An 18827-nucleotide genomic window follows, 5' to 3' on the forward strand; every position below is an offset into this window, starting at 1 on the left:
AAGTAAAGGTGTTAAAATGACTCCTAACTTTAATAGTTAGGCCCACCCATAACGGACTTTACTTTAATACCAACCATCGTTAGAGGAGATTTCAATGTTTTCAAATGGTGGATATCCCATTTTTGAATGAAACTCTTCAAATAATTTTCCCAAAATGAATATATAGCATTTTGGAATAAAACTCTTTAAATAGATCAGATTAGACTTCATATGAATTTGTGGAGAGAAACTACGTCTCAGAAGACTTGTGCTGTAACATACAAAATATAAAATGTATAATATAACTCTTACTGTGGATGGGGAGATAACAACGGGGGGGGCAGTGAAACATGTCATCAAAATACCTCTGTTGATCCTTTTTCCTGAATTTTCCATAAATAAAAGTGCAGCTTGTGTAATTCCTGCCCCTCTGTGCCTCTGTGCTAACCTCCCTAAGGAGTGAAATAACTGTAATTAAACTAATCCCCATTTTGCTGTGGACCCCCTGGACCCCCCCCCCCCCCCCCCTCAAGGCCCCCTGGAGGTCCCCGGACCCCACTTTGGGGACCACTGTGGGGAAAAGCTCCACTGAGGCACTAGGGGCCGCTCTTAAGGCGAAAAGGCGAAAGCTACTCAGCAGTGGTTTCCTCGTTTGACAGCGAGGGCTTGTTTTTACAGCACAAAACAACAAGGATGAAAATTTCAAGCGACCAGCCAGATAACGTTACAGTAACGGAGATTAATCGAGGATACATTTAGCTGAAAGGATATCATCTGTATCTCGATGTTTGTCTGTGAGCTAGTAATTTAACGTTAGGGCAATTGTATATTGATTGAATTGCAGCTGAATGTGTGTGGCTTCCACCAAAGAAGTGCCCCAGGATTTGTTGTTGTTAGCTGCTAATGCTAGCCATAGAGGTTGCGAGCTAGCTGGCCTAGCAAGCTAATGGTTAACGTCAGGAAACCAGCTGGTGTAGGTAATTAACCGCGTATCTTTGGTTTTTAATGTTGGCTGGAGAGTAAATCAGTGTTGTGTAGCTAATGGAGCCAGCTAACGTTAGCAGTGTTTCAGTGCTTCAAGAACTGCAGCTTTAGCTAAGCTTTTGAAGTACCAGTCGTACTAATTAACTAGCTCGCCAGCTAGCCACTATTCTTAGAAGAATGAGTAGAAAACATCATCATTTTAAAGGAGCCGAAGTTAGCTGCTGTGTAAAATACTTCTTGTTCGGATTCAACATTATATTTTGGGTAAGTAAATACAGCTTTTCTGCCGTTTGTCTGTCGATAACATGTTTGGAAAATAGTGCCAATGCTGAGTAACATTAAATATTCTGTTAGCTTAGCAAGCTAGCTTTCTTTTGGACGTAGGTGTTGGTGTATTGAACTTGATGTGGTCCCTGAGGTCTCACTAATATGATGATGATATCATACACCACAAAACTATTGACCAAGAAATTAGCTCAAGGCCTGTAAGTATGCTGTTGTTGCTTGATTGTGTGTTTGATCAAAAGTTTGGTGCGTCTGCTTGAATGTTCTGTAGGCAGTCAATAATTTACCACAGTGTACAGTATAACTAATGTTAGGCTAACATAACTTCAACTTATTTGCCTTGACTTATAAATCTTTGACTCATTAACCCTAGTGGGCCTCTGCTTCTTCATAATGTCTTGAGTGACCTGTGGGCAGCTGAAACTTTTGACTTAGGAAAGAAAACTTTGTTGGCCACAGTGGCGGTTAAATCCCCAAAATCATTAACCACTGTTTTATCAGCCAACAAAGTCTTAGAAGAGAAAGAAGAGAAAAAAGACCTTCAAATGATGGTTGATGGTGGAGTGGGCAAACTTAGCAGCCAGAGACAAAGACTTAGGAGCATTTGCGTAATGTTAATTTCATACCCTTGTTTGAGTCAGTGGTCACAATTGTTTTTTATTTTCTGAGGAACAGCGTCAACCTCATCTGTGTATTGTACTTCAAGAGAGCCCACATCTCTTTTCTAGTTGCTGTTAGTTACACCCCCCTCCATCTATCCCCCAGTCTGAAAAGTTCCTCTGTTCACACCCCTTCACCCCTCCCTTGTTGCCCGTCTGCGTTGCTTCTGTGCGGCTGGTATATAATGTCAGTGGGTGAAGGAATGGCGTGTCTGTGTGCCCCAGAGGGTCTTCCCACACACTGTTGGGAGGAAAAGGCCACACGGGCCTGAATACCACCCAACCCTCCTCTTTTCAAGCACCCCTTTCACTCCTTCCACCACTATAGTGCTGAGGCTCTGCATGACAGCATTGTCTCTCTCTCTCTCACTCTCTCTGTGTGTCTCTCTCTCTCTCTCACACACACACACTCACTCACGGACACACACACACACAAAGAGCGATGGCGAGAACAAAGGCTGGGGGGAGCTCCGGGTGTGAATTTCTGTTTTCTCCCCTCAGATGCTTGTCCTGCCGGACTCATCAGGCAGATGGGATCCACATGCACTTGGCTCTCCTCCTACTCCTACTCCTTTTCACTTCCTACCTCCTTCACCACCTCCCTGTATCCTCATTCCACAGCACACTGCACTGCACTCTCCTTCGAAATGTAGGAGTATCACACCTTACCTCCGTAGTGGTTTTTGTGGGACGGAAGGAATGCTACCTGTCAAGCAAGGCCACAAGCAACCCTTTGTTTTAAAGAGTGACGCAAAATATATTTCACAATTTGTTTCTTGTATGAAGATGCTCTGTATTCCAGCTTATCAACCAGGAAAGACTGAGTCATAGGTCTTGCGCCTTGTGTCTGACTCATATTGTGCTCTTTCAGACTGTTGGACACCTAGGCCAAGCTAACAACCCTATGTCTGAGACTCTGAGCGCTCTGTGAAACTATGGAACAAGTTCCAGCTCGCTGGCTGTTTCCGTTAATAATCACCAAAAGATGTTCGCCTCTTGTCTGTGTGCTGTGAAACTGGATTTGACAGACAAGCCAGTGCATTGCCAAAATGGAGAGAGATGGGGTTTATTCTCCATCAAGCAACCCATTTATCTTTCTTGTAGTGATGTTGTCAGGCTTGAAAATGCAGTTTAAATTCAGACAAAGTGCTTGTAAAACCGAGGATAAATATTGTGAATAAAACAAGAGTTTTCTAATAGAGCAAAGTGCTGGCGCTACTTGTACATTTGAATTCTTCTAGCACTTGAGCTTGTTGTTGACAGCCAGACATTCTCACCCAAGAACAACACACCTTCTCTAGTCCTTAGAATAGACACATTCCTCACATCCACCTAATTAATCACATTTTCTGCCCGAGCTGCTGAAATGTTTGGAAGCTGTGCATGCTGTAATTAAGAGCTTGTTAAGCTGTAACCAAGTTGCTGAGTTGGTTGGATGCAGGCTGTGTGTTATTAGCTGGCTACTGCTCTCTGCTCTCCATTGTAGCCTAGGTCTTGACTGTATAGTCCATTCCAATCAGATACATTTTGAGGACGGCGGGCTCTTGTTTCAGTTGTGCACTGTGTAATTAATCAGCCAATTTGATACATTGATTATGCAGTATCGGGTGTGGAGGAGTGGGAATGCAGAATACATAGAAGTTTTGCCTTGTTCTGGAGTTAGACAAGCTCCACAATTAGCCCCGTCTGCCACGCTATTGATATCGTATATCATTAACAAGGACTGCGTTAGCACAGACACCCACATTAGAAATTCAGCGTTTTAGGGAGTCACGGAGAGGGCAGTCACGCTTGAGTAAGCCTATAGTGTGTGTGTGTGTGTGTGTGTGTGTGTTAGTGTGTGTATGTGTGTGTGTCCAGGCAGCGTGGGGCTTGGTTTGTCTGCTAGTTAGTTGAGGTTAATAGGATCAGCTGGCTTAGAGGGGCATCTCCTCAAGTGTTGATAATCCCTCTGTCCACGTGGAGAGGAACCCTTGCAGTGGGACACAATCCTATGTGAGCACTTAGCGGAGAAAGAACATGAACTCACAGTCAGATTTGAGTAGCTGCATTATCTGCACAGCTGAAAAATAACAAGGCTGATACAAGAACTTCTAGTTCTGGACTTTATAGTTTATTTGCACAGCGATAAAACACAGAAGCGAAGATAAGTTACAAAGATTTTTAAAAAAGCACAGAAAGAAAAGAAACAAATTGCTTATTTGTGCAGGTGCAATTTAAAAAAAACCAAAAAAAAACCCTAAGGGACTTTTATAATATCTCACCCCAAAACAAACAAATAGCAGTAATCAAGTATAGACAAACAAGTACAGATTCTGTACAGTCCCACTGTGCCTGTACTTTTTTTGTGATGACGACAAATACTTCTTTCTGAATACGATAAGATGATCATGGGAATTTTGTGGGAAAATTGCAGCTAATGTTAATTTTTCACAAGGTCAGTTTTACTTTCTTTTTATTGATTACAGCTCAGTAAAGAGCAGACATGATTTGTAGAAAATGATTTTCTCAGGTGGTGTAAACCATGATGAAGTTTAGCACTGGTGGTGTGTGTGACCCTCACTGACCTGAATGCCTCTTCTTGCCCACATCACACCGTGGGAAAACATTTGATAAAGAGCAAATAAAGAAAGCACTGTACCAAGGCAGGGTTCAGTTCACATTCAGTGCAATCATTCAATTAAACTCACTTAAGTTAAAACCTTATTTTCCAGTAAGCAGGGTTTAAAATAGTAAAAACACACTAAAAACACATAACACAGGGCTCCAGACTTAACTTTTTCCAATGGAGGCACCCGCAGATAATTTAGTGGCACCAGTGTTTTGATCCGGAGATCACACACAGTAACTAATATGTTGTCTATTGAAATATGTTGGGCATTGAAATGAATGTTGGCATACCTAGGAAGTATCATTGTGCAGTATCGACTGGATAAACATAGATAATGTGCCACAATAAGTAATAAAGTAGGCTGTATTAGGCAGCTCCGTTTACATCCTCTTTACACCAGATTTTGGTTTTCCATCAGTCAGTGCAGAAGAGATTAAAAGTATAGAGTTGGTCAGCCTTACAACAAATAAACCTTATTTCACAACCACACCAAGTGACACAGGCTAATGGTAGGCCAAATCTCTGCGATAGTGTGTTCAAAACGGAAGCGAGGTAGGCAACGGGCCAACTGTAATTCATTTAAATTGACTGTTTTGCATTTGTGATCAAAGGTCAATTTGCATATGCACTGAATAAGAATCAGATTCAGAAACGCTGAAACAAAATGATAGACTACTGGGCACAGATACCTACAGAGCTGCCTCACTTATGTTTCCATCAAGGTCGCCTCATAAGCTTTGGCAGTCGGAAATAGACTTGACATGCACTCAACTACTTTTGGCCGGAAATAATAACAAAATGGACCATATAACAGAAGTGCTTTTTTGGTGGCTGGTGTTTTATTTTAGAAATGCTTTGTGCTGCAGCAGCAGAATGAGGAGTTGAAAATGCGCATCAGGCATGTATTGATGTTTTGCTTTTTTTTCTTGTCTTTTTTTTTTTTAATACAATTATTTTTTGGTATTTCTGCTTTTTTGGATAGTTCAAAGTAGAGTGGGACAGAAAAAATTGGAAGAGAGAAGGGGATCACTTGCGACAAAAGCCCCAACTGAGCCTCCAGGGCACCCTGTAATTGATGTTTTGAGTCATTTATAAGCCACAAGTCATTGTGTATTTGCTCAGTACTAATTATTTCCATAACATAACAGAATAGATCACTTTTGTCATCAGTTGTTGGTGTGGCTTCTGTGCTCCCCGGTCCTTAAATGTCACATCTCAGTAACTCTGGTGTCATGGAAAATTCCTGCTTTCCTCGTCATATTTATCATATCACATTATATTCATCACTGGCTGATTATGGCGCTTTAAAATGTTTTTCCAAGCACAGCCATGACAGGTTATAATTAACCCGAGATGGATTATAATTTACCCACGACTTGTGTTTGTTACATTTGCCCACAGTTCAAACTACATAAAAGTGAAACGTGTTTTATTGAACGATTTTCTGCTTTGGGTTGTATCAGCACTGATTCACTGTAATTTTAACTCTAGTTAGCAAATACTATCGTGAATGTGTGATCTGGCGCCTTTGCATTCGTCAGACAGTTTCCAAAGTACTTTGTCACCTACTGAGGACAGACCAACGGGTTTCAGTGTCAGCAGATCTGAACGGAGCTCCAGCAGCTCAGCCTTTCTGGAGATCTACATTCTTTAATAGCTTTAGAAAACACAAAACATTGTTTGTTTTTTATGGTTTGTTTGTTTGTCTTTTTTTTGTAGGGAAATATTTACTGGTGCAACCAAAGAAAAAATTTACATGGGTGTATTTTTCAGCCTACATCACAATGTGTGGCTTTCGCAGAGAAGAGTGTCCCGCCCCACTAATTGAGACCCAGCAGATTCCCCTCATTAATTTCTGGTGTTGGGTATGGTAACTGTTTGGAAACCTTCTCTGCACACAAGAAGTGACAAACTGAAACTTCAGAGCGAAACACAAAACTGTCTCCTGAACAGTAGCAAGCGAGAGCTCCGTCCAGAGAAAGCCTCACTCACCAACGATAGCTGAACCTCTTCACCACCTCCACCCCCACCAGCCACTGAGAACAACAAATTTAGGCCTGAGGAGTGTGCAGAATTCAAACAGTTATCTCCAGCTGCCATTTGGGGCAGCTAGCGTTGAAGTGGCAATGCTGGAAAAAGGAATCACAAATTGCAACCACTCTAGAGCTCTGTAACATAACAAGTACAGATATGGTATAGTCCCATGGCGCATTTGTGGCAGTGACCTATAGAACTAATTTATTAGCAGTTAATTTGAATGTTATCTCACCTCTCTAGATCCCTAGATCATCAGCTGCTTTAATCTCTTCTTTGGAGAATACAGTAAAGTTAGGCTACTTTGCTTGCTTAACATGAGCGGCTGAACTGAATATTTCTTTAGCATATTGCACACATACATAGAGGCACTGCTTGTACAAGTGTGATTTATTATAAAATGCCAGAGTATGTGTTGTCTTGCTATCATCAGAAGATTTAGATATATGTACATATCATCACTCATCATTGTATCGCAGCAATCCATGCAAGCTAATAGTTATAAAACCTGGAAGCAAGCCCAACCATTGTGTGAAATCAAAGTTAATTTGTAGACAGTTATGACTTGTGTGAAAAATCACACCTCAGATGTGAAGATTTATAGTGACAGATATTCACAATAATGCAACTTTTACCTCATTTTATTAATTATATCCTGCCCAATTAAAAACAGAGATAATAAAATATTTTCCAGCAGTAGTGAAACATTTTCTTTGATTTAGAATGACCACTGTAGTTGAAAATATAGGCTATGTAATAATCATGATTAATAATCGCGATGACTAATTGGTATTATCGTCTTAGACATAATCGTGCAGCTCTAGGTTCAGATTTGTATGGTGAGAGTTGTTTTCTCTCTCTTTAATCTATGTGGAGTATTCAGAGTCAGAGGCTAAATGGTTTAATGCTCTTTCTCTCCGTCTGATCCTCTCTACCTGATCTTCGCCTGCTTACCTTGACTCTCCCTGCGTGTCACTTTCCAGCTCAAGCTACCACACCCTTCACTACAACCAGTTATATAACCAAGGCCAAGCTAACAACACGGCTTTAAAATGCCATTAGGGCGAGCGCAGAGCCTTGCTGTTTAGCATACTGTTATATTGTTTGTCTTGTTAGGTGTCTGCTGATGCGTTGCCATAGGTTTACTTGCCTCCCCTGATTTAATCAGCTTCCCAACAATATGATTTAGCCTGATTTCAATGGGCCTATTTGAATCAGGCTCTGCTATTATAATGTGCCTCAGTTTAGTTCATTACCATCCAGAATCTCTTATGAATGACATTTTAGAACAGCTAACAAGTTGTAAACTGCATAAATTAGGCCTATATGACTGTTAGTAAAAGCACGCTGTCCAGAAATGGATGGTGACATTTTTGCTGACATGCAGTCTGATCGGTATAATCTTGAAGCCTGACGACTGCTTGTAATTTTGGATCCTTGCATAGGAATGGTCCAAGACTGTGGCCATTTCAAGCAGTCATCCAGCACTTTGGAAGTTCTCTTATATTGGCATGTTTTAAATGGTTGGCCTGGCATTAGCCCTAGACTTGCACGGCAGGCTAATAACGAAGGAATTGGAAAGATGTGCCTGACCCTCTGTACAGCAGCTCCCAGGATATAGAGGCTGCCAGTGGCTGTAAGCAGCAGCAATAATAATTTCACGATTCACTCTGGCCACAAGTTGATATACATCTTCAAGGGATGCAATATTGTATAACTGGTGAGAATTTGAGTATGTCTAACCAATTGGTACTGGCAATTTCTGTCTAACTGTGTGGCTTCTTCTGTGTGTTTTGTTTTATAGTTACTTGGAGCAGCATTCCTGGGTATCGGCCTGTGGGCATGGGCGGAAAAGGTAAGCATAAACACATGCACGCAGACACACACCAATGAGGTACAAGATGATTGCTACAATAGCATGCCTCAAATTCCTCCCCTTATTATTCCTGCTGTTACCTAAGCTAGAAGTAAGAGTTACAGAAAGGAATTTAGATGAAACGAGGGTTATTGAGAGAAGTGGTTAGTTTCACGGCTCATGCAAAATAGAAGCACCATTATGGCACTAAAACCCATATTACCTGATAATGGTCTTGGAACACATGTCTCGGGCCTCTCGGGAAATGAATTATGTTTCTGCAGCTCCAGTGTGATATGTGCCTTTTAACAATGTTGTACCCAGTGTTTAGCTGGCATACAAATTGTTTTTCCAATCGGCGCAGAGTTGAACAGGAACTGGAGAAATGGAGCACCATGTTCAATAAACTGTCTGTTATTAAGGCTGCAGCTACAAATAAACAGCCATATGGCCAAAATTACATATTCATTTGACTCACAACAATCAGGAATGCAGTGTCTTGGGCTCTAGGACAGAGTCTGTCGACAAATACAATTAGGCTGCAGAATAGTGGGGAAATTATGGTAACCATGGATCCTCTGTGGTTACTGTTTTATTTTCCACAGCACACTAGCTGGAAAGGTCAGATGCCGCCATTACCCTCTCATGTGTGAAGGAATATGGCACCATTCAAAAATCCTTCCAACTGAGTTAACAGTCAATTAGTTCATTAATTAGCCAGAAATTGTACCAGTTGGTTCAGTAAATGCTGCACTGGCGTGGAAACATGTACTGATTAGTAACGTCTGGTCATGAACTCTGTGCAAATAGGCCTGTGCAGGGGTACCTTTGTGGAACAGTGTGAATAATTTAAAAGGATTAGGCAGAATGATGAATTGTGGGAATTGGAAAAGGCCTGATGGTGACTTTGGGTCTCGGTGACTAAGATGATTAGTTTCAAGCCTGCTGCATTCAGACAGACTGCATTATTGTTTCAGGGTTCATGCTTAAATTCGAATCAAACCAGTTTCTCCTGCAGCAGTGTCATATGAGGAAAAAACAATAAAATGCAGTGTTGCCTCTAACCTAGAGTTGCCCCCTAGTTCATTGAAGCAGTAGCCTAACTTAAGCACTATAGCTGCAAGTCTTTGTGCACTATATGAGCAGCAAACAGGACGTAGAAACTGGAGCAGGCCAGAAACTGACAGGAAAGCATCTTGAACGCAGCAGCCTCGGGGCTGTGGGGGCAGGGCCTTTGGAGAGGAAGGACAGAGGTCTGTTTCTGAACCGTTTACAAAAGGCTCTGAACTCTGCCTCTCTTGAGAAATGTTACATGATTGATAGGCTTGTGAGAGATCTGCCAGAGTGGAACGACTGCATTGTTAATAAATTGTTGAAAATCTTTGTTGGGCTTTTTTCTTTTATTTAATGAGCAGCACACCTAGGACAGGGCAACCCGGTCCTCTCCTCTTGGTTGTGTGATTAGTTGAATTCTTTCTGGCATATTTTTCACATCAGAAGCTTAGCCTTTTCAAGGTTAACTTTGTGGTTTGTAGAGACAGATATTTTGCCCAGACCTTGGAGTAAGGATAGGAAAGATTGATTTCAGAAGCATTATAATTAGAAATCTAACCACTCTTGATTTGTGTGTCTTCTTTGCCTCCAGGGGGTGCTGTCCAATCTGTCATCCATCACAGACCTGGGGGGCTTTGACCCCGTCTGGCTCTTCATTGTGGTAGGAGCGGTGATGTTCATCCTGGGCTTTGCCGGCTGTATTGGAGCACTCCGAGAGAACACCTTCCTGCTTAAATTTGTAAGCCAGCTCTCGACTCCTCTTAACTTCAAGCAGCGCGTAGACGTTTAACCAATTCACACCTTCAGATCCACAGCTCACACCATAGCCGAGGCCTGTCAGTGTAGCAGGTGTTACTTTGACTCACCCGAGCCAAATGTTAGGGGTGACTGCGTGCCACAAATGTGTGTTATCACATCGCTAAACCAAGTCTCGTTTCATTGCAAAGTTACAGTCAGAATCATCGATCCATGCCTCTTAAGCTACCAGCGCATTTTCTCTTTGTCAAGCAATATTTTCTCCATCAGCACCTTTTTGCTTTTGGCTCATGATCTGAACTAAGCGGAGGATTATTCTGTAGCCCAAAGCCATGACACATCATTTTGGGAAGTTTTTTGGTTCAACTGCACTGATAACAACATGTGACTGACAGAGACAAACTGGCCTTGTTGCTGGCTTCCATTCTGAGTAGCTATTAACTCCGGCCCGTGTCCATTAGCAGAGGTAGGTCAGGCTTCAGAGTGGGGAGCTGATGTGGCTTTTGGGGTTGGGCAGTTCTTTATGACCCAATGCATTTATCATTAGCCCCCGTTTCCTCCTGCATTTACTGTAAAGGGATGATATAATGGTACCTCTGGGACTGTGGTCTTGTTGCCACATTCACATTCAGTCAGTCAGGACAGCGCCTAAAACTAGACCTGCACAGGACAATACGTCACAGCTGTTGTGCTCTTTGTTTGTTGCTTCACAAACAAAGGCACAAAAAACATATGCGGAGTGTTTTATCTTGATCCCTCACAAAAAGGATTTTATTGGGTATACCCTGATGGAAACGATAGACTCATTGTTTCTTTGTGTGTGTATGTGTGTGCACGTTTTTACACTTGTGTGCTTGTGCTTTCCAGTTCTCAGTGTTCCTGGGTTTGATCTTCTTCCTGGAGCTGACTGCAGGGATCCTTGCCTTCGTCTTTAAGGACTGGATCAAAGACCAGCTCAACTTCTTCATCAACAATAATGTCAAGGCCTACCGCGATGACATTGACCTGCAGAACCTCATTGACTTTGCCCAGGAATATGTGAGTCTGCAGCGCTGAGCTACAATTAGTGTGTCATCACCACTCAAAACTTCAAAGTTCCTTTGAGCAGTTTATGCTTCTCTGCTGAAGTAATGTTGGAGAAGATCACTATCTAACTGGAAAGTTTTAGTTTTGTTTACATTTGTTTCTAAACTGATCTTGTACACTTACGCATTTCTGGGCAGAGATGAGAATGAGTCAGACACTCCCTTCATGGAGTAAATCTCATGATTAATGTGATTGTAATTGCTTTATATGATTATCCAATTATATGAATGAAACGATTGAGATAATTGGCTCCCGTGTGTAAACGCCAGGCTCAACCGTGACGTCACGGCTGTTTAATCCGCTGTTATCTCACCATTTGTGGCTCACTATCTGTTGTAGCTACCTGCTACAGTAAGTTGGCTGCCCATTCACGCCGGCTCGAGCCAGCCTCTAAGAGCCGTTTCAAGACCAGATCAGAGAAAATAAATCTTCCCATTAGCCATAGTAGGTTGTTAATCCCTGTCTGTTGTTGCCGTCACAGTGGTCATGCTGTGGAGCTCACGGGCCCAACGACTGGAACCTGAACATCTACTTCAACTGCACTGAGCTGAACCCCAGTAGGGAGCGCTGTGGAGTTCCCTTCTCCTGCTGTGTCAAAGACCCCGCTGTAAGTTCTTCAGCACACTCACTATGTAGAGAAGCAATGCGGAGCATATTACATATTAGGGCTGCATAATTAATCGTGCATAATCATATATCAGGCATAGCATTAATTTTTAACATATTTTAATTTATTTAGAACATCCGCTGTAGTTGAAAATAGTCAAATGTTGATGTAAGATGCAAAAAATAAAAGAAAATATTTGGTTCCTCAAATTGAGACAAATAATCATGATCAAAATATCTTGCAAAATGATTGGGACTTTCATTTTAGCCATTATTGTGCAGCCTTTGCACATATACTCTCATGTCCCTTTGTGTATCACAACATTTAAGATAGTTACTCTCCACCACAGTGTATACCAGGGTAGAAATTTGGCCATGGCCGTCGTGAAATCGTCCAAATTGCACCAAATCCGACACTGCACGTCCTTGGTCCCCAGCAATACACCCGCCAAGTGTGAAGTAGATCGGACGAACGGTTCTCGAGATATGCGAAGGACACACACTCACTGAGACTCACAGACAGACAGAGATTCCTTGCTTTAGTAGATAGATGAGCTTTGGCGCCGCATTTCGAAGCGCTGTCCATTTGCTGTAATTTGCATATAAATATCTGCATTTGTTATGCACGCCGCGGCGTAGCCCGTTTTAATATCAAGTGCTGACTTAACGGTTAACCATTGACATCCCTAGTAGAAACGTGAGTAATTAAACTCTGCCATTTTTGGTGAAAATAATATAAGCCTTGGTGAAATATTTTGGCAAGAACATAGATTTTTGTCAGTGTGACTGTAAAATGCAAGTTTGTGGAAGTTTGACTGCTACGTTTCCCCGGAAATGGCGGACGTTGTATCGTTCCAATCGTGGTGCGTTTAGGGTCATTGGAAAGCTCGGAATTTCTAGTTTCCAGCGATACCAAGCAAGCATGTTATTGTAGACTGACGAGAAAATTATCCCGGATCTTTTGATCACAACTTGCTCTTATATTTGCGAAGTTTATATTTGTACGACTTTATTGTTAAAATACTTCGTAATAAGACATAGTTTGGACAACATACAACATACATTACGGATTCTGAAAGCTGAAGACCCAATGTTTTCAAAACAGTATAACATTCATATCTTCTATAAATAGACCATCTTCCATCACGATTTTTCATAACTACGCCACGGGGGTGGACCCGGTAATGTTACTGGGTCCGTCGGGCTTAACAGGATATTTGTAGGCTCCAAATCCTCTTATTTCACTCAATGGCCTTTGTGCCCTGGCATGTGGCCTTTGTGCCCTAAAAAAATTTGGGACACTGAAGGCCAAATGGCCTTGCCCCTAAAATGACGAAATTCCAAGCCTGGTGTATACTTATTTTTGTTGAGGGTTGGTATCCCATTGTTCAGATTTACTAAGACTCACTGAACATCAGGTGAAATTGTGACATGTTTGAGAGAGGATTTCACATTTTTGTATTGTTCCTTCCAGGAGGACGTCATCAACACACAGTGTGGATATGATGTTCGACTTCAAGGGGTTGGTATCTCTCGACTTCTTCCATTGCTTCTGTTGTCTTTATGAGCTGTACATACTTTACCATACATTTTCTTTTTTTTCCCTCTCCATTTATTCTCTTTTCAAGACATTGCTTTCAAATATGTTATGTCTCTGTATAAGAATATTGTGCTTCATGATGTGTTTTTTCAAATAAATATAGTTCAGTTAGGAGGAATAAGTATAAGTAAAGCCGCTTTTCCACCGCATGGTACTGGCTCAACTCGACTTGACTCTACTCGCCTTTTTTGGTTTTCCATTGGGCAAGTACCAGGTACCATATTACCTGGTACCTGGTACTTTTTTTGGTAGCACCTCCGTCGAGGTTCCAAGCGAGCTGAGGCGATACCAAAAGGTGACATGAAAACACTGCAGACTACTGATTGGTCAGAGATAATCGTCATCATTGCGCGAACATATGTTAACGTTAGCTACCAGGTTAGCTTACCCTCTTGCGTCGCCTTTGTAGGATTTCCCAAACTCTCCTGTTTTTTTCAGCAGCTTTTGTCTTGCTGCCTTCAGCCTCTTCTGAAATAAAATCTGTCTCCTTGCTGTGACTAACAGCCACATACCGAGAATCAAGAACACCATCCCTTCGATATCCTCCATTGTTGCTGTGTGTGTCGCGTTGAAGATGATGTCATGGCAGTTTCATGCGGCGTCGCTATGACGACCAGTTGTGGGGGGGGGGCAAATTGAGGGGGTACTATCTGCAGTGGAAAACCAAGTGGTACTACCAAAAGTGAGTAGAGTCGAGTTGATTTGAGCTGGTACCATGCGGTGGAAAAGCGCCATAATAGAATCATACTAGATAAATCTCACATGCAGTACAGTGGCAGTATGAGACCATGATTGGCAGACAGTGCCAACCTTCCTGATTAAAATGACGCAAAGCTGCTGAGTGAAGTCATTCCAGAGGGTGTGCCACTTCAAATGCTGCAAACCTGTTTGATTGAAAGGATTTAAGCAGTTGTTGAGGGAGGGGTGCCATTCAAGTAATTTGTGAAGGACCTACTTGTCTGCCTTTTTAAAAATGGCTGGATTTTTTTAAAATACAATGACTTTAAAAGGAGCCTCTCAAGCAAGTCAAAATTTGACATTGCCTTTATTAAACATCCTTGATCACAGACCTGTATAAATATAGAAAAGTTTGAATTCCTACGATAGCCCCCGTTTGAAACACCCCATTTTGTTCAGAAATAAACATGTATACCTAGAACCAGTCAGCCAGCACAGGAGAAACAAGAGAATGCATAGGGTTAAGTCGCACACCGCCTTCTCTGCTCTGCTCTTGCCTTAATAACAGATTGTTCTTCTAACAGGGATAATTAGGCTCCAGTTATAGCCTAGAGAGCAGCCTTACTACACTCTGTAATTGGCGACTCAGTGGGTTATGCCAGTCCGTTGCCTTTTCCTCTGTGTGTGGGTGTGGTGGTTACAACTCACTGCACTGCAGTCAGAAAGAGTGCTGTTGCTAGGCGCACTGCAATACAGCGAACCACCTGCCACTGACTTGGTATGAATTCATTTTCTCTGTGTGCTCTTCTGCTACTGCGCTAGCCAATGATATTCACCGAAACTATCAGTGAAGCGCAATCAGTTCCTGTGCAGATTGTTTATGGAGTGTCAGTGCCGGGTGGGAAAGAGGAAGAGCAGGAGACATGGGGAGGACAGCAGAACAACAAAGGCAGAGGGCTGAAATAGCTTCAGGGGAAGTTCACAGTCAGAACAACATACTGTTTCCTGCTTTTTGATTGGCTGCCAAGGGGCTCCCTTTACCTCCCATTGGTTGAGAGCTGGCTTTCCAGGTTTTGCAAGTGAACAAAGGGTTTCCTTGGTGGACTTGTCCCAAAGAGTAACAAAGAGAGCATTGTGGGAAGGCCTTTCTCCGCACCCATTCTTACCCCCCTTAGTCTTATTGGCAGCTCTAAATTACACCTTTTTGTTGCTGTCTCTGAATGGACCATGTACATCATCAGCTTATTCTAACAACACAAAACAGCCATCTGTGCTGTAACAGGAAACAGCTCCTGTCTGTCTGGTCAATCCTGACAAGGTCCTTGAAACACAGAATGTACTGCCTTGATGTTCCCCTAGATGTACAAATACTGGCATGTTGTAACAGAAGAGTGAATGGCCTATCACTCACACCTTCAGGCCCTCCTTCCCGGTAAAGGAGTCAGTGGGCAGAACACCATCTGTTTGAGAGGGGATGCACCAGCCGATTTGTTTTCCGCTCTTATTAGTCATCAGTCAAAGCTCAGATGTTTGGTTTGATTCATGCATAATCCAAAGGCCTCTTTTTTTATGTGATTTCAAACAGATTATATTTTTCTTCATTCTCTTATAATTTCCTGTTTGTCTGTTTTTGTTTGTGAAAAGGAGTTGGATCAGCAGAAATATATCTACACCAAGGGCTGCGTGGGGCAGTTTGAGAAGTGGCTTCAGGATAACCTGATTGTAGTAGCTGGGATCTTTGTTGGTATTGCACTTTTACAGGTAAGGAGTCTTCTCTTTCATGGCTTATTTTACTTGCAGGCATTTACATAAGGAGGCTCGGTGCGTCCCCTGAAATTAAGTCTTTATGTACAGGCTGTGTTGTGATTTTGGGCAATCACTGCCATCTAGTGGTGAGGACACACAACATCCAGCAAACCCCTGCAATCACTGCAGTGTGGCCAAACATACAGCAGTCCCTCCTTTTTTCAACAGTAATGCCCTTACTTGTGATCTCATTTTGTGTGAATATAAGTGAGCTAATGTCCTGTGTGGCTCCCTGTGTAGATTTTTGGGATCTGCCTCGCTCAGAACCTGGTGAGCGATGTCAAAGCCGTCAAAGCCAACTGGTGACGCCAGAAGTCACAGGAGAGGTGACTTGTGGGAACTCCTCCCCTCGGGCCCTCCCCAGGACAACCCAGCACACAACAACTCCCATCCAGCTTAAGACTGAGAGCCGAGAACACGAAGCTCTGCCTACTTTGCCACTGAGTTGAGCAACACACACACACACACACACACACACACACACATTTGCATACCTGCACACACGCATGCAGACACACACAAAGAGTTTACTTTCCTGTTTATCAGTGACACTTGCAGCAGGGGGAAAAAAAAAATCCCACTAGAACTGAACAGACAACTCAACTACTTTGTTTACCACTCAGCTGGGAATGTACCCAGATACACAGGGGACTGTCTATCTACTTCAGAGTTGGATTCTTCTTTCTATTTTCCTCTGATTTCAGTCTTTGGATGAGTGTATTTATGGGATGCTGTTGCACAAGGACTCCTGTCAACCGGGAGAGTGGAAGCTGTGGATGAAAATAGGAAAGGAAGAAAAAAAAACAGGTATAGACGAGGTTAACTCCTCTTTTACAGGTCACACATCACCTTGTCACACAGCCTCAGTCCACAAGGGTTTGAACATCCATCCCGTCCTTACAAAAAAAAAAGCCTTTATGGTCTTGTTTTTTTTTACATGCCCTCCCACTTGTCCCCCACTTGCTGTAGAGAATGGGCGGCTGGCTGGCCAACTAACACATGGATTCCTATAGTGTTGTTTTCTCCATCATAATGTTTTTATGACCACTGAAAGACTGAACACTGGCTGGTCAAGTGGGTGACTTCTAATCATTTCAGGAGGAAAAACATTGAAATTCCAACTCAAAATGTAAAAAGTGCCATTACTTTAAAGTGATATTTTTCTTTTTTTTTTCTATTCTTGACATGGAATTTCTCTTCCCTGCCCCAGAGTACCTCAGGTTCTGGCCAACATTGTATGTTACTGAACAGCCTGCTTTCTGCCACAGGCTAAAAGCATATCTATTTTTCCCATGTTTATTCAATTTAACTAACCGATGAAGAAAAACACTGATCCCCTGTTTGCCCCTATCTGTTGCTTTACTGAAGGTTGTTGTATTGTATTATATGGAATGACCTGGTTAGGATAGTTGGGTCTATGCTATACAGGGAAAAGGGTTTGATGGTAGAGATTGTTGTTTATCTTTGAGCATCCCTGAAGCACATGGGATTGCTGGTTTGGGGCCTTCTTACTTGACCTATGTTACCAAGTACGGTTTTATGCTTTTACTTTGTCCACTGTGTGTGCAAATAAGAGAATAAGCCAGTTGTTTTAAGACTTTATCCTTGTTTTTTTGCTGTCCCTATGTAGAGATACAGCGACATTTTCTATTTCGGTTCGTTATTTCACTTCACTGGGCACCTGTTCTTCCTCTGACTCTTCAGTTAACTGAGAAACGCCTTGTTATTGTTTTTGTTGCTAGCAGTCCTAATGGAAACCAAATAGTGTCAAGTTTTTGTCAGGCTACTACTCTTTGGTTTCTAGCAGGAATGGAATGGCAACAATACTAACAAAACATTTCTCATTTAACTAAAATGTGAATTTAAACCTTTTGCCCCAGTATGTAGAAAGTGCCAGTTTAAATGAAATAACAAACAAAAATATAGCCGCAAGCGGCAATTGCGGGGTCCAAGCACAATTTGAAAAGACAGACAGATAGACAAAACATTACGGAAGGTAGAAAGACACACACAAAAACTGACATGTTGTGAAGATCGAACATGCAGTCTAACACCGGCTTTTGTGTTGGCCCGTGACTTCTGTCAAGTAAATCTTTTCATTGCAACCACATTGTTGAAATTATTCACAACGATCAAACTTTCTATTACTTGGTCTTAGTGAGTAACAACTTCTGAAAGGTCAAGTCTGGATTTGAACCCACAACCTTTCACATGAAAGGCTGATGCTTTACCTACTGAGCCAAATGCCTGTTATAGGTTTAGTGAGGAGAAACTAACTAAAGGGAGAAGTAGTGTGATACTGCAACCTGTGATTGACAGAGCTAATCACTTTATAGAACATTGTAGTGCTCTCCATTGACGAATAAAACAATAGTAAGTCACACATGCTGCACTGATCTCTATGGGTTGAAAGGTCTGGCCACACCCCAATCAGTGATGACATTCAGGTATTTTGTCATTGACAGATGATGTCAAACACCTGCTTGGAGTTTTCTGCACTGTGTGATTTAGTGTTGATTTACTTTTCATGAAACTTCAGAATAGTCACAGTTCATCAGGGACTTCAACTCACAACCTTGTGGTCCAAAGACCTGAGCTTTACCACTCTGCCAACTTCCACTTTGGTGAGCCACAGCGGGGAAACAAAACAAAGGGACAAATGATTGATCATAGGTGATAGTCCAACCCATATTGAAAGCCTCAGAAAGAATAGGCTCGTTTGAGTTGACTACCTGCTTGCCTGGAAAATAGACGAGAGTAGCCGAGTGCAGTCAGGCGAGTCAGCGAGCCGAACGCTCCCGACAGCACACTCGCTGCTCTTTTTCTTCTTCTTCA

General features: G+C 42.2%; 1 protein-coding gene across 1 annotated transcript; it reads left to right on the forward strand.

The window, feature by feature from the left end:
• Window positions 1-662: 662 nt before the first annotated feature.
• Window positions 663-18056, forward strand: tspan17 (tetraspanin 17). The gene is made up of 8 exons (XM_071916472.2): window positions 663-1227; window positions 8357-8407; window positions 10053-10199; window positions 11084-11254; window positions 11784-11909; window positions 13383-13430; window positions 15831-15947; window positions 16233-18056. The coding sequence occupies exons 1-8, from the start codon at window positions 1141-1143 to the stop codon at window positions 16296-16298; spliced, it is 813 nt and encodes a 270-aa protein (XP_071772573.1). The 5' UTR covers window positions 663-1140; the 3' UTR covers window positions 16299-18056.
• The last annotated feature ends 771 nt before the right edge of the window (window positions 18057-18827 follow it).

The sequence above is a fragment of the Centroberyx gerrardi genome, chromosome 16 (genome assembly GCF_048128805.1).
Source record: "Centroberyx gerrardi isolate f3 chromosome 16, fCenGer3.hap1.cur.20231027, whole genome shotgun sequence".
Taxonomy (NCBI): domain Eukaryota; kingdom Metazoa; phylum Chordata; class Actinopteri; order Beryciformes; family Berycidae; genus Centroberyx; species Centroberyx gerrardi.

What these genes read in the sequence shown, in the direction of transcription:
- tspan17 (XM_071916472.2), top strand. Translation starts at nt 1,141, where the DNA reads ATGAGTAGAAAACATCATCATTTTAAAGGAGCCGAAGTTAGCTGCTGT. An exon ending in GCTGTGTCAAAGACCCCGCT is followed by an intron (nt 11,910 to 13,382) that starts GTAAGTTCTTCA and finishes TGTTCCTTCCAG; the next exon opens with GAGGACGTCATCAACACACA. An exon ending in ATGATGTTCGACTTCAAGGG is followed by an intron (nt 13,431 to 15,830) that starts GTTGGTATCTCT and finishes GTTTGTGAAAAG; the next exon opens with GAGTTGGATCAGCAGAAATA.